Raw genomic sequence first — 13998 nt, 5'->3', positions numbered from 1 at the left:
AGTAGCCAGGGCCTGGGTAGCCATGCACTCTGGACATGGAAGGGCACGCTGCCATGGCCTGGTTGCTGTCAGCACCAGGGCCAGTGAGGGCAGAGCAAGCTAAGGAGGGACCTCCACTCCATGTCCCCACTCGCATCCACTGAGACTGCCATGCCCTTCTGCTCCCCCGCCCGGCCCCCTCCCCTGCCCCCAAACCAAAGCCGGTATCACATTGTTCCAAAATACCGTATTAGAGGCTGCACATGCAAGCTTAAAAAAGAGAAAACACAAAAAATAACCCCAAGCATAAACTAAACCAAGAGAACCACAGAACATCCCAGATATCCCAAGGCTGTTGTGGGGCCACAGAGGGGTGCTCAAAAGCAGGCAGGCCATCCCCAGCTAGTCCAGGGGGGTCTTCCGTGTGGGGAAGTGAGGGACAGTCCCTGGTTGGGAGGTGGTGTGTGGGATGGGAGCCTTGAGGAGCATCCAGGTGTACACACACACACAGACACACACACACAAACTTTTACCCCCATGCTCCCATTCTCACTCACACCCAGCCCCTTTCTCTCATTCCCAAGCACGCACAGCCTCACACACACACAGCATCATACGCACACAGGCTGCCTGTCAAACGTACGCCCCCGCAAGCTCTACGACCACTCAACTCCTTGCACAGGCTCCGCTCACAGCAGCCAGCTCCTGCCCCGGGGGCATCTCAGCTGTCGGGTGCAGCCCATGCTGCTCAGCTGGATTCATGAGCGAGCAGGGCCCTCGGATGCCACCCCCAGCCCTGCTCTGAGCCGGACAGACTCCTCCAGCTCTCTCTCTCCATTTCCTCAGCACGCCCCAGACAGCTGGCCTAGGAGGGGGAAGGCCAGGGGACTTCCCCCCTGCCCCAGGCCTTCCAGCCCCTGATCCATGTCATAGGTCCCCCGCCCTCTTGCCCTTCCCTTGCTCTCCCTTGAGGGAAGACACCCCTGTACGTTCCCAGCCCCAGCCCCAGCTCCTACTTAGAACCTGCATATCCCAGGCTGCATCTGGTCCCCGCTGCCTCTGAGTCAACCCCAAACCACACTGAATCCCTTCTGGGACACAGACTGACCAGAGCGGCCAGGGAAGTGAAAGCACATCCAAGGCACACTGGGGTCCAGCCTCCAGCCCACTCCCCAGGTCCTTGCTGCAACTTTGGGCTGTGCATGTAGATGCCAAGGGGCCGGGACTGAGAGAAGGGTCTGCAAATGGCAGCTGCCAGGAGGGAACCCAGGGACAGGGGTGCAGATGAACCAAGCAGGGAGGAAAGCTCCTGGCCAGGATGCCCAGCAAGGTGTGATGGTTTTCCCACACTGGTAAGCAGTGACCCCGCTTGGCCTGTGCTGGTGCGTGGGTACATGGGTGCCATCCACCCCATGCATCTCCTGTCCCTGTGGCTTTGGGCCAAATGGTGACTGCCCACGGCTGGGCTGGGCAAGCTCCCCAGGTACCCGCTGCTTGGTGTCTACAGCTGGAGAGCCAGCTAATGCCACTCAGAAGACAGATGCATCTAACCCCTCTTCTGTATCTCTGTTTCTCCACCCTCTCTACATACCCACACCCTGCCCCCCCACCCAGTCCCAGCCCCAACCCTAGCAGGCCCAGGATGAGGCCCCAGCCCTTCCACTCATGCCCTCCTTCAGTCCTTGCTGACGTGAGAGGGAGACAGGGGCTGGTGCTCACAGCTCCTCCGCTGGCTCCAGCACCACCTGGCTGGGCTGCCCGGGATCTGTCCAGGCCAGCGAGGCCAGGCCGTGCCCAACAGCAGGGTCATCATGGCTCAGCCCCTCCAAGTCTGAGTGTCCACCCTGCGGCAGGGCCTCTGTCCCGTTGCTCAGTGTGGTCTCTGCTGCCGGCTCGGGGAGCAGGTGGCTGCTAAGGAATTTGCGGAGGGCGTCCTGGCGCTTGGGCTGTCTCTCCTTGGCGTACTCTGTCCACAGGGGCTTCTCCGGCTCCTTGGGTCTCTCCTCACCATCCTTCCCCAGGGCATAGACCACGCGGGAGGAGTCATCATTGTGGAGAGACCTGGAGAACACTGCCATGGGGCAGGGGGGACACCAGATCCATCAGCAGAGCTCCCCCATGACACCTGCCCATCACTGATCCCTCCCTGCCCTTCCCTCTGTAATTGGGAGAATTACCCAGCCCCTGACGGAGCACAGGGACTGCCTCACTCAGCACTGCAATGCAGCCACTTCTGGGGAAGAACAGAGAAAGCTGCCTAACAGCGCACGCAGCTATAGCTGGCCCAGTACTTGGGGAGGCATTCAGCAGTTGCTTAATTGTAGGATGGGAAAACTTTAGGACAGGAAGTGAAAAGCAATCCTGTCCCCATTCAAGCTACAGGAGGACTTGAGAGAGGTGGGTTGGGATGGGATTAAGAGAGCACTCTGGGGCTAATACCAGCCAAAATTGATCAAGAGATTGTTAATTAGCTCAGCCAAGACTGTGGTCTTTCACTCTGTGGAACAGATGGCCTCTCCCCAGCATGGCATCCCTTGGAAAGGGGCAGAGGGTAACATCAGCCCCACTCCTCTTCAGAAACACTCACAACTTTACTATCAACCTCATCTGACAGACAGGGAAACTGAGGCACAGAGGCACTGAGCTGATTCTCCTGTCTCCCAACTGCATGCACAGCAAGGAGGTCTTCCCACCTGGGATCTCTGGAGTCAGGGGCAAGATGCGCGGTCTGCTTTTGTGCTCTGCACACGGCCGACACTCACCTCTCACCGGCCCAAAGTCACTGCTAGTCTCTGCCTTGTTGTGGGCAAAGGGGCTGATGGAGGGGAACACGATCAGGGCAAAGGAGAGCAGCAGGACCTGCAAGATGAGGGAGGCAGAGGTCAGTGGAGCCCCCGAGAGATGGGTTCCTCATGCTATGGGGCAGTGGGGCGGGAACTTGGTTCAGTGAGATGGCCACTGGCAAGACCCCTGTAGGGGTGTGCCATGCTGGCGAGGACCTCCTGGCCCCAGATTTCTGGTTCTGAAGCTAGGCTCACAGCAGCCCAAAGCTGAGGTCCCACAAGCTTATTGCTGGGTTGAGCAGCATGGACCAATGGCCTCATCTCCCCTGGTTCAAGTTTGTAGGCACCCAAAAGGACAAGGGGCTGGCAGGGAGGAGGTCACCAGCAGGAGCCACTGAGGGCATCAGAGGTCTCATGGGGACTTGGAGATGGAGATCCTGGAGCAGGGAAGGGAGCTGGAGGGGCCTCAGGGTGTCAGCTGGGGTCCCCCAGCCCTGCCAGGGTGTTAGCAGAGAAGGGACTCCCATCACCTACCACGATGCAGGTGCCTGTCTGGGCAGCCTTGTTGGTTGACTGCACCACGAGGGCCTGCAGCTTTCTCAGCTGCTCCAGCAGAGATCTGTGAGTGGAAGAGATCCTGGTTATGGGGTTGCTGTGGGAGTCTCACTGCCTCGCTGCTGGGGGAGGATCTGTGGGGCTCTGTGCTGGGGAGCAGGCTCAGCCCCATTGCTCTGGGCACGGGCAAATGGAGATCAAAGCCCTCAATGAAAATGCCACCCTCACACCCAGGCTTCAGGGCAGGGTGGGCATGGGGCAGAACCTGGCAGTGGGCTTTGGGATGCACCACCCAAGTTCACTGGGGTCTCGGGACCCATGGACACACAGGAGCAGGAGAGCTCAGGAAAACCCCACAACCACATGATGCAGCCCCTTGAACCAGGGGAAATCTGCCCCAGCTGGGGTGCAGAGTATAACCGTTGCCTCAAGGCTCCCTGTCTCTGGGTAAATCTGTCTGTGTTGCCTCATCCTGGGTGTTCAAGTTTAGATGGGGGCAGCCACAGCCCCTTTTACCCTCCCACCCAACAGCTGGGCCCAGCTTCCTCAGCAGGGCCGCGACTTACGAGTTCTGCTTCTCCAGGTGCAGCACCTTCCTCTGCAGCTCCTGGTTCTGGGCTGTGCAGGCCGACATCCTGGGGAGGAACCGAGCAGAGGAGTGAGTCATGGGGGTGGAGGCAAGGAAGGAGCAGGGCTGGGCTGGGGGCTGCAGAGTGCAGGGGCAGGGGCAGGGGCAGGGGCAGGGGCAAGGCAGGGCAGGCCCCTGTAGCTGGCTGATGGGGTGGTACCAGCTGAGCAGCCATGGATTTCAGCCCTGGGGGGAAAGGACCACGTTCTGTGGCTGTGCTGCTCCTGGTCTGTGAGTGGTCTGACCCTGTGGCACCGCGTGGAGCCCATGGACATGCCCAGGGACCTGTTCTGCATTGACACTGGCTCTGCCTCGGGGCAAGTGACTGCATGAGGCGCGTGGTGCTGGGCCCAGAGTGACACAGCCTGGCACAGCTGGAAAACTCTTGTCACTGGCACAGAAGCCGAGCTGTAGGCCTGGAAGGGTACGGGGACGCCTCACCGGGTCTCCAGCCCGTCGATGTACTCCTTCTTCTTCTTCCGGCTCTCCTGAGCTGACTGCTTGTTCCGGATCTTCCTGCGGATCTTCTTCAGCACCCGCTCCTCATACTGCAGGAGCCGGGGGTAATCCAAGGCGTTAGCATTGGCTGTGGGGCTCCCTGGCTGTGTCCCCCCACACCTCCTCCCCTTAGAGAGTTGTACATACTGGGCCACTCAATGGCTGTCCCCGGGGAGACTCTGCCATGTGGTCTCCTAGCTCCCCCCCGCCCTCAAAAAGAGCATTGCTGCATGAAGAGGACACTGAGGCACGGAGAGGGGCTGTGACTTGCTGCAGATCACACCAAGACAGTGAGAGGACCCAGGAGTATAGACCCTTGCCCACAGGACATGCCCTCTAAACCCAAATGTCACCCAGAGAGCTCCTTGCACCCAAGGCAAGTTGCTTTGGGAGATGATGTGAATGGCCTGGGCCCATCCTGCACCCAGGTCTGCCTATTGGCCACTCAGGGGCTGTTTAGACACTGTCTCCCCCATCACAGTCTCCTCTGCCTCTCCCAGTCCCTTTCATGGGGCCAGTTCAGCCCAGTCCACAGTGCTGAGCTCAGCAGGGACCTCCCAGTCTGACCTGGGCTTCTCTGTACCTTGGTGAGGGGCAGCTGGGTGGGCAGTGTCATGCCCTCCTTGGCCAGCAGCTTCTTCTCATCCTCGGTCAGGACCAGCTCCTGGCAGTGCCCGGGGGCCTGTCTCAGCAGCACTGGGTTCATCTGTTGTTGTTGCTGCTGCAAGGCCACAAACGCGTTATGCCCCCAAAGCGCTGCGCCATTCACCCCATGCCCCTGCGCTCCTCCCTGGGAGGAGGGTGAATGATTGTGCAAGGCACAGGACAATGGAAGTCTTCCCTCTGCACCCCACAGCTGCAGCACAAGTAGATGCAGAGACACCGGGGATGGAGAGATAAACCCAGAGGCACAGGGGGAGGAATGGAGGGATGGCTGCAGAGGTATCAGGGAGGATGGATGCAGTGATGGATGGGTGGGCAGGGATGTGAAGGAGATGTGCCAGCCACCTACCGTGTCCGAGCTGCCGGACAGCAGCAGGTCCTTCACGGTGAGGGTGCAGGACGACGGGAGCTGGGTGGGAGCGGGCAGGTCCCGGCTGTCCTCGGGGAAGAACCCGGGGTTCCACATGTCTGCGATGAAGACACTGTCAGTGCAGCCTGTGCCCCGCATGGGAACGATTGGCTGGCAGGCTCCTCGGCCAGGGGCTGAGCCATGGCATTTGTCCTGCTTCCCAGCTCGCCTGGGCTCCCCTGGCTCCCCTGCCACTGGGTCTGGGCCCTGCCTGGCACCTAGTCCCATCGCCTGTCTGTGTGCACAGTAAGCAGGAAACACGACCAGCTGTGCCGGTCAATGCTCCAGCTTTGCTGGGCACCACCATGCAGGGAGCCAGGTGAAGATTGGCATGCCCGGCTCTGGAAGGGATGGTGCCAGCCAGGGAGCTGGTGCCACCTGCTGGGGACACGAGGCTTTGCCAGCACGTGCCGTGGTCCCTGCAGCTCAGTCCAGGTGACACAGGGGACCCCAGATCTCACAGCTCCCACCTCCCCAGCCAAGCTCCATCCCCCCAGTTCCAACTCCCTCCAGCTCCCCCTGCACCCTGACTCTTGGGGAGAACCCACCCAGGTCTATGGACACCTCCGTGTCCCGCAGGTCAACCACAGGCACTTTCAGCACAGGCAGGGCCTGGCAGGAGTCCTGGTAGCTGTACATGGGCTCGCCCAGGCCCCCATCCGAGTAGCTGCCTGGGCTGCTGCCGGGCACGTGGCCGGGGGGGCTGTCGAGCTGGTCGGAGGTGGGGTCCTCAGAGATGCCGCTGTCACTGGCCGCAGGAGACCAAGTGGAGGAGTCAGAGACAGAGTCCCCAGAGCCCAGGAGGGAGCTGAGGAAATCCTCGTTCTCCTGGCTGCCCGGCAGCTGCTGGGGATGACAAGAGACAAGGGGCCTTGCTGAGACCTGGAGCTGTCCCGCCATGGCATGCAGGGACCAGCCAGGCTGGAGATGGTGCAGCAAGGGATGCAGTGGTCCCAGCACGAGCGTTCGGAGGGTCTCGGAGCGCTCGGATCTAAGCTGGGATTCCTGGGGCTGGAGCGGGGCTGCTGGCACCAGTGCCCTGCAGTCCCCTGGCTGGTCTGTGACTGGAGGGACTCCAAGCAAAGGGATCACTGGGAAGCGGGGTGGGGGAGAGGATCAAAGCTTCATTGACACCCCCAGTGCCTGTCCCCTTCCTGCACTAGCCCCCGCCCTGACTCAAGTGGGGAACGGATGGACTCACGCTGTCCTTTGGCCCTGGCCACGCAGCCACGGGGCCCCCAAACTCCACATTGCGAAGGATCCCATCCTGCCGGTCAAACAGCAGGTCCAGCAGCTCCAGGCTGTTGATGCCGCTCATCTGGCAGCTGGAGGCCATGTCTGTGGGGGGAGAGAGCACCGTGAGCCAGCTCAGGATGTGGGGGGTGGGACAGGGGACTTGGTGCTGGTCTCGGATATAGCTGAGGGCCTCCCGATTCCCCTGCTACAGGGATCCCTTCCCTCCTCTGTGTGCCTCAGGATCAGATTAATGCATAGGTAAACTAGGCACATGCCTAGCGCCCTAAGTGAAGAAGGGGCCCAGGTGTGCTTATTTGACATATTAAAATTATTGAGTGAAAAAAGTAATATAATCTTCAGCTGGGGGCCCACGAGTTTGCTTTGCATAGGGCCCACTAAAAGGTTAATCTGGCCCTGGCTTCTCTCCCCGGCTGGAAAGGTCCTGTCCTCCCAAGCTGTCCTTTGCCAGCATTTCAATCCTGCCCTCTGCCCTGGCCCAGAGGCTGCTTCCTTCCCTATGGCCCCACCCTAGGCTTGGCAGGAAGCCACCAGGCCAAAGGGGCTTGGGGTTAGGGTGGCCATCATAGAGGACATTCCGGTTTTCTGCTACTCTGTCCTCTATTGATACAAAACCCAATGCCTTTATGTCCTCTATTTTTCTCTTCAAGAGAAAAATAGAGGACATAAAGGTGTCTGGTTTCGTATCAACAGAGAACAGAAGACAACCAGACTGTCTTCTATGATGGCCACCCTACTCGGGGTCCCCCAATACAGCCTCCGGGACAGGATTTACTTGCTGGGCCCAGAATCCCTCCCCTCCCCGCCCCCCCAGCTCCTTGCAGGTGATGCCTGGACTCTGCCCCTTGGGCTTATCTGCCAGTTTGAACCTCCCGTACCCTGGCACCATCAACTGGGAGGAACCAGCTGCCCAATACTCCCGTCCCTTCACCTTGCCCTGGGGCTGTATCACTGGGCGCTGCCCAAGGAGGCCGCACCTTAGGAGCTGCTGAGCCATGTGCATGCATTCACCAATGTGTGTGTGTGCAATGGTGGCTGTGTGTGTGTGCACACACCAGGCTGTATGTGCATGTGTGTGTAGGGGGGGAGGGATGTGCACATGCATGCAAGCACATTCCAGTGCCCTCTGAGGTGTGGAATCCAGATTCCCAGACTGTCTTTCTTAGTCCCTCTAGTGCCGGCACCTAAGGAGGATTCTCCATTTGTTTAAGAGTCAGGGAAAGCTTGCTCCTCCTTCCTGCTGTGGTGGGGAGAGGTTTGCATGTTGGGGCGGGGGGAAGGAAATGAGTGGCACCACAGCAATGTGTGCCCCACTTGCATGTAACAACGGTCCCATCCAGCTGCTCTCATGGGTCCCTGGAAGGGACTAAGCATGAGTCTTGCCCTGCTGGGTCCCCAGCTCACCCCCGCCCTGCACTGAACCTCTGGAAATGGGCAATGCCTGACTCCCTCCAGCCCAGCCCTGCCAACAAACATGTGCCAGGCACCCTGCTGAGTCCTGGATGTAGGGAAATGGTGTGGCCAGGGCCTGTGCCCCTCAATCCCCATAAGTGGCAGGGGACACAACAGCTGGAGAGAAGTTAGCTATCACCGTCCTGGGCCCAGTGCTGAGCTGGATAGATGTGTCCTGCACATACTATCCTCTTGTGTCAGGAAGGTGGGAGCCTGGCTGGACTCAGAGGCCATGTGCAATTCCCTCTGGAGCATCCAATGCCCATTTTGTGCCAGGACTTGGGTCCTGTATGACCATCCTAGGACTACCAGTGCCTGCAGAGCTCTGCCCGGTGGACCCTGCCACGGCAGACTCAGGCAGAGGAGGAATCGGGCTGAGTTGCTGTGCGGGGGAGGTTAATCTGAGGTGTGACTGGATACTGGAAGGGAAAGGCCCCTTCCTCCTAGAATACAAACCAGGGCAGCCTGCAAATGCTCCAGACGCCTTCAGGGACCCCCCACCCCCCACCAGCTGCCTGAGGCTGGTTTTACTCTCTTTGGGGGAGAGACATAACCAGCATTAAACTCACACAACACCCACTTTTAAGCAAACCCACCCCCACTCCTCTCAGTTACATCCAGGCCCAATTTGGCTTGCATTGCCCAGTGCAAATCCAGAGCCATCAAGGCAGCTTCTGCTCTTGCTTGTATCTGTTGTCAGGAGTCATTTCATGGCAGACAGCGGAGCTGCCCCAGCCCCAAACAGGCATGAATGGGATAACACCCGGCCCCATGCACTCCAGCAGAACCGTTCTCCATTCACACCAGCCTGCAGCAACATGGAACCCAGTTTACTCCTGCAAGAGCAATCGTTTGCCTCTGCAGGGAAGCAGATGCCATTTTTGTTGTTGCTCAACCCATTGCCTGTGACAAACAGCAGGTTGTTCCATCAGACAATGGAGCAGCACAATCCTGAAGAGGGTTTGGTTAACTCCCCCCCCCCCCAATGTTTTCCACGTTTCACAACCGATCACTGATCAGACCACCCCAAGAGGTACTTTTGCTGGACTGGGCTGGCCAGATCTCCAGATTTTGGACTGTTCATTTTTTGTTTGGGCCTAGCCATGATTTTTCTTTTTCTTTTTTTTTTTTTTGGTTTTCCAACCAAAGTCCAAAACCCTTGCAAGAAATTTTTTCTCTCTTTCTAACCCAACTTCTTTCAAAACTTCTCTCGTTCTCACCCAACCCTTGCGTGGAGCCAAAACACCATTTCCCTGCCACCTCTGCTTTGCAGCTACAAAACCTGATGGTCAACATAGGTTCTTCATGAAGACCCTTCCATTAAGGCGGCGTAGCCCAAATCCCAAGCAGCCTCCACAGTCCCTGTCTGTGTCAAGTTTCCATAAGCACTTGTCACCCAGGCATGCCAAGCTCTTGAGAAAACCAGTCTTCTGGGAAAACCCGGGAGCCCATGAGAAAATTCTGGCCTTAATCAACACACTGGAAGACAGATGTACATAGGTACCGGCTCTGGAGTCAGAGCGTATAATGGTGCCTGTAAATACCATTTGACAGCAGATTTGGAAGAGGGAATGGAAAGGAAATCCCATGGGGTGAGGGTAGCTCATTAATGGGATATTAAAGGAAAAACAAATCTCACCAAGTGGTTGTTGTTGAGCCCGCCTTGGCCAGGGGGGCTTATCTCACTGCGCACCCCGACCTTTGTCCTGTTGTTTGTGCTGCACCGATAGCCAAGCACAGCGCAGCCTGGAACGGACCCGAACTGGCAAATTCTGGGAGAAATAAGCTTGGGGACGTACCTTTGTCGCCAGCCCAGTTCCAGGCACAGGGGCGTCTGCAGATGGAGCCTGCTGGCTAGGGGGAAGGGTTCCTGCCGGACCCTAAGAAGTACCAGTGATTCGGGATAAATTCTCTCTCCTCTCCTCTCCCCAAAGCTTCCTCCACTCAGTGACAAAGTTTAAACTCCAACTGAGCAGAAATAGCATCAAAGATTGCAAAACCCTCCTGGTTCTGATTGGGGATCCGCCGTGATTGACAGCCCAAGGAGGGGGAGCCCACACTGTAAGGACTGGCCTGACCTGGGTAACTATTACCCGAATGTTTTTGTCCTTCTCCAATCCAGGGTGGCGCTGGACCAGGGGTGCAAAGTCCCCCTGGTTAGTCTTGCCATGACCTCTCACCCACTTCTAGGGGCGAGTTCCCCTTTTTTTAGACCGGTGCGTCACATTTTATAGGCGTCTGAAACATTCCTGGCTGCTCGGAAGGTTTCTTTGGACTCTTTGTCTCATCTCATCCTACCCAACACACACGTGCCCTTTCCAGTCTCTTGAGGTCAGAGTAAGCAGCCCGGATGCCTGGGGTCTGCTCCCAGATCCACCACTTGTTTGCTGCATGACACATTGGTCCAAAGCACAGACCCTCCGTAGCTCAGCATCTCCCCCTGGGGAATGAGGACAGTGGAAAACGCCCTCTTGAAACACTTTGAGACCCTCTCCTCCCCACCACTAAACCTGGGTTATACCCTGCACAAGCAACTGGAATAGGTGAAGCTCAAGTCCTCGGGCCTCCATCTGCTTGCTCCTCTCATTGCTTCTCCATCAGCTTTAATCCAGATTTACAGCAGAAAGCAGAATCAAGCCACTGGACTCTGTTGCGTCCAGGCTACAGCCACTCCGGAGCTCTACCATGGCTTGTTTCAGTGCCAGGGCTGCTCTCTCTGCAAGTATACATGCCAAATCACCCAGAAGATAAGGAGATGGGCACAGTGGAAATCAGACGAGCCAGTCCACATGGGCAGAACTTCACAGACCCCTCTGGGCTGGAACGCTCGGTTCTATATCTGGCTGATTCGTGTGAATAGACTGCCTCTGGTTAATGCCACTGGAAAGGTAGAGGTCCAGGTATTACCTGGGGGAACCTGGAGCGATATGGCCTGGATTAGAGAGATGGTTGCAACTGCCTGCCCATCAAGAGGCGGTTGCTGCCACCCGAGACTCCAGGTACCTGGGGTCAGCTCCTCCATGGGGAGAAACTGGTGAAATGTCATGGGCTTGGATGGAGCTGTGCTTGTTCATGCCAGCCAAGGACTTAAGCTGAAGGGTGGGTGCCACACTCTGCCCTCAAGGCCAGAGCAGCAAGCTAGGGCCAGGGCAAAGGAAGGAAGGCTTGGGGGTATAGGCATGGCCTTGCATACAGGAAACATAGGTTAATTTTCTAGCATTGCGACACACTTCCTGAGTGACCTTGGACAAGTCCCTGGGCACTGCAGCCTCATGCTTGGAAAAGGGAGATAACAATCCCCGGTCATCAGGGTGCTCTGAGATTAGGTTTATTAATGACACCCAGGTGCAGAGATAGGGCTGCAGAATGAGCTTCCTGAGTGGGGAAGGGATGTCGCAGCATGCTGTAGCAGGCAGCAGGTCAGGGCTACACTGGCAGATTGCAGGCACTGTTCACTTGGTATTAGCCAGCTTGCCCTTCTTGGCACATGGGGGCAAAAATGCCTGCCCAGAAGCACTTCCAGTGACCACACACAGATACCTTTAAGTCAGACCCCAGAAGCTCCAGTCACAGTGCTTCTCTTGGCTCCCCATCAGATCACACAGCATGAAGGCATCAGAAGCATCAGCCAGTGGGTATAAATCTAGAGTCTGAGCAGTTACATTGCTGGGAGTGTAATTAAAGCACTAGTCAGTTCCCCCAGCCAGTCCAGCCCTTTGCTTCCCAGAAGAGACCTGTGCTAGGAGGAAGCAACATAAAACATAGAAACATCCTTGGGGGCTGAGGCCCCACCATGCAAGAAGCAGCAGACACTCTCTCCAGCCAAAAGAGGCCCCGCGTGGATCTCAAGCCCCCAGTAGGATGATCTTGCAGCCCAAGGAAGTGAGAAGCCTCGTGACAGAGGTGTGGTGCAAGGGGTAGCTGAGGCACAGCCACATGTGCCAGGTCTGCTGGATGCCTCTACTGCACTATGCTCTCTGACCGGGCGTTGCCAGTGTGATCTCACAGGAGGCCGAGTGCTCATGAGGTATCACAGGAGCTGCAGCCACTTGATGCCTCACTGGAGATGCTGAGCGAAGTGCAGGACTGGGCTGCAAAGGAGCAGCAGGGGCTTGGGTGCCACTGGGGGCTGAATCCCCATGCTCCGGTGAACCCAGCCCTCCAGCGGCTGCTGGGCAGGGACGATGCAGACTTGGGGGGAGTTTCTTGTACTGTCTTGTTTCAGAATCTGCTCTCCCTGCTTCAGAGCCCTGCTCTGGACTGTTTTGGAGCTGAAGCCAAGATCAGCAGTGGCAGTGTTGCTTGGGGTGTCCCCTTCAGGCCAGACAATCTGCCCCAGAGCTGCCCTGCAGAGACAAGATGTTTTGGAAGAAGCTGTGATGCAAAGCTGTGGTGGAAGGTTGAAGCGACAGCATTGGAGCTGATACCGGGTGGGAACCTGGAGGCGCACAAGGGGCTAGACAAAATACAGTGACTTCAACCTTTTTCCCCTGTGTGCTGACTGCTCCTGCTCTGACGCACCACGGCTCTCCTCTGAGTAATGTCCTGGGGGAAGTAGTTTATAACTCCCCACCGCAGCTAGGAGCCCCTGGACACCTGGGGCAAAGATCTCATGCTTCATCTCCCCGCTCCGTAGGAGGCAGCCTAGCAAAGAACAGCTGCCATAGCATGCACGAGCCCAAGGATCTGGTCAGAACAGCAGTGGGAAGCCTTTCCAAACTCTTACTCAGGACGTGGGGACAACCAGTGTCCCATGTGCTGCAGAGTCCAGTGCAGGCTGGGCCAGGACTTTGGGAGTTTAAGCAGCACTGCTGGGGTGCCTCGGTAGGGCAGACCCGATCAATAATATTCAGAAGCACAGATCTCATTATGGATCACAGTGTTGTGATTCAAGGTGCTTCCAGTCACCCCGAGAGAATGAGAGAGGCAGGGGAGAAAATTCTAGTGGACACTATTCCTCCAGGAATCCTGTACTGCACTGTTGCATAGTGTTGTTGTGCGCTGATCTGCAGCTTGTGTGTCCAGCCCAGAAGCAGCTGCATCTTAGAAGGGTTTCTGTCATTTTCATTACCCCTTGAGTACCTGAGCACAGCAGAAAGGGCCTCCAGTTTCCCAATGGGCTGAAAACCAGCTGAATGAGGCTGATGAGGCTGCACTCCCCAGATCCTCATTTATCCAGTGGTTTAAGCCCACCCCTCAATAAATAAGTCGGGTTATTTTGTAATACATACTTGGGCATAGGGCTGGATCCAATAATCTTGTGAGGTCCCTTCCAGCCCTAATATCTATGAAATCTATGAACAATAGGTTCTTGGGTACTTGATTGTAAAGACACCTGCATGTAAACTTCTGTACTGCCTGAGCCCCCAAGGCCTGGAATAGTCTCTGTTCTTGAGATACATTTGAATGCCTATCTTGCTGGGATCATTTGACCCTCGCTGACTTCCTGCCCCTGGGGCAGGGGGTTGGACTCAATGATCTTGTGAGGTCCCTTCCAGCCCTAATGTCGATGAAGTCTATGAAATAAAACTAACCTCTGTATCAAACCAGATGTGAAACCAAGATTTTTTTTACCAATGATCTGAAATGTAAAAGGTCTCTGATGCTATTTCTAGAGGGCCAGATTCACAGTAACTGCTCAGTCAGGGCTCATGGCAGAGGTGATACCCTGATTGCTTTTTCCTTTAGACCCGTATGGCTACAACCCGGATACTTGTAACTTCTCGGGTCCCCAAAGGGGAGTCTCCATAGAGAAGAGAGTTCAAGAGCAAACAGGA

General features: G+C 56.8%; 1 protein-coding gene across 2 annotated transcripts; it reads right to left on the bottom strand.

Annotated features, from left to right (window-relative positions):
- Positions 1 to 210: 210 nt before the first annotated feature.
- Positions 211 to 10142, bottom strand: CREB3L3 (cAMP responsive element binding protein 3 like 3). Of its 2 annotated transcripts, none has more exons than XM_019556980.1 (10): positions 10021 to 10142; positions 6717 to 6853; positions 6064 to 6361; positions 5456 to 5574; positions 5027 to 5164; positions 4387 to 4493; positions 3884 to 3952; positions 3297 to 3381; positions 2742 to 2838; positions 211 to 2050 (listed from the first exon to the last, which is right to left on the bottom strand). In XM_019556980.1, the coding sequence occupies exons 2-10, from the start codon at positions 6849 to 6851 to the stop codon at positions 1695 to 1697; spliced, it is 1404 nt and encodes a 467-aa protein (XP_019412525.1). In that variant the 5' UTR covers positions 6852 to 6853; positions 10021 to 10142; the 3' UTR covers positions 211 to 1694. The 2 variants fall into 2 exon arrangements, with proteins under 2 accessions (XP_019412525.1, XP_019412526.1); XM_019556981.1 differs by having other exon boundaries at positions 6064 to 6358.
- Positions 10143 to 13998: the final 3856 nt, after the last annotated feature.

The sequence above is a fragment of the Crocodylus porosus genome, unplaced genomic scaffold, assembly GCF_001723895.1.
Source record: "Crocodylus porosus isolate Cpor-Errol unplaced genomic scaffold, CroPor_comp1, whole genome shotgun sequence".
Lineage (NCBI taxonomy): Eukaryota > Metazoa > Chordata > Crocodylia > Crocodylidae > Crocodylus > Crocodylus porosus.
Note: the sequence above shows the minus strand (reverse complement) of the source record. Positions and strands in the feature narration are given on the sequence as shown.

Coding starts and splice junctions, on each gene's coding strand:
- CREB3L3 (XM_019556980.1), bottom strand. CDS start 6,851: ATGGCCTCCAGCTGCCAGATGAGCGGCATCAACAGCCTGGAGCTGCTG. Junction 3,382..3,883: donor CACCTGGAGAAGCAGAACTC/GTAAGTCGCGGC, acceptor TTCCACTCACAG/ATCTCTGCTGGAGCAGCTGA. Junction 2,051..2,741: donor TGACTTTGGGCCGGTGAGAG/GTGAGTGTCGGC, acceptor GCCCCATGGCAG/TGTTCTCCAGGTCTCTCCAC.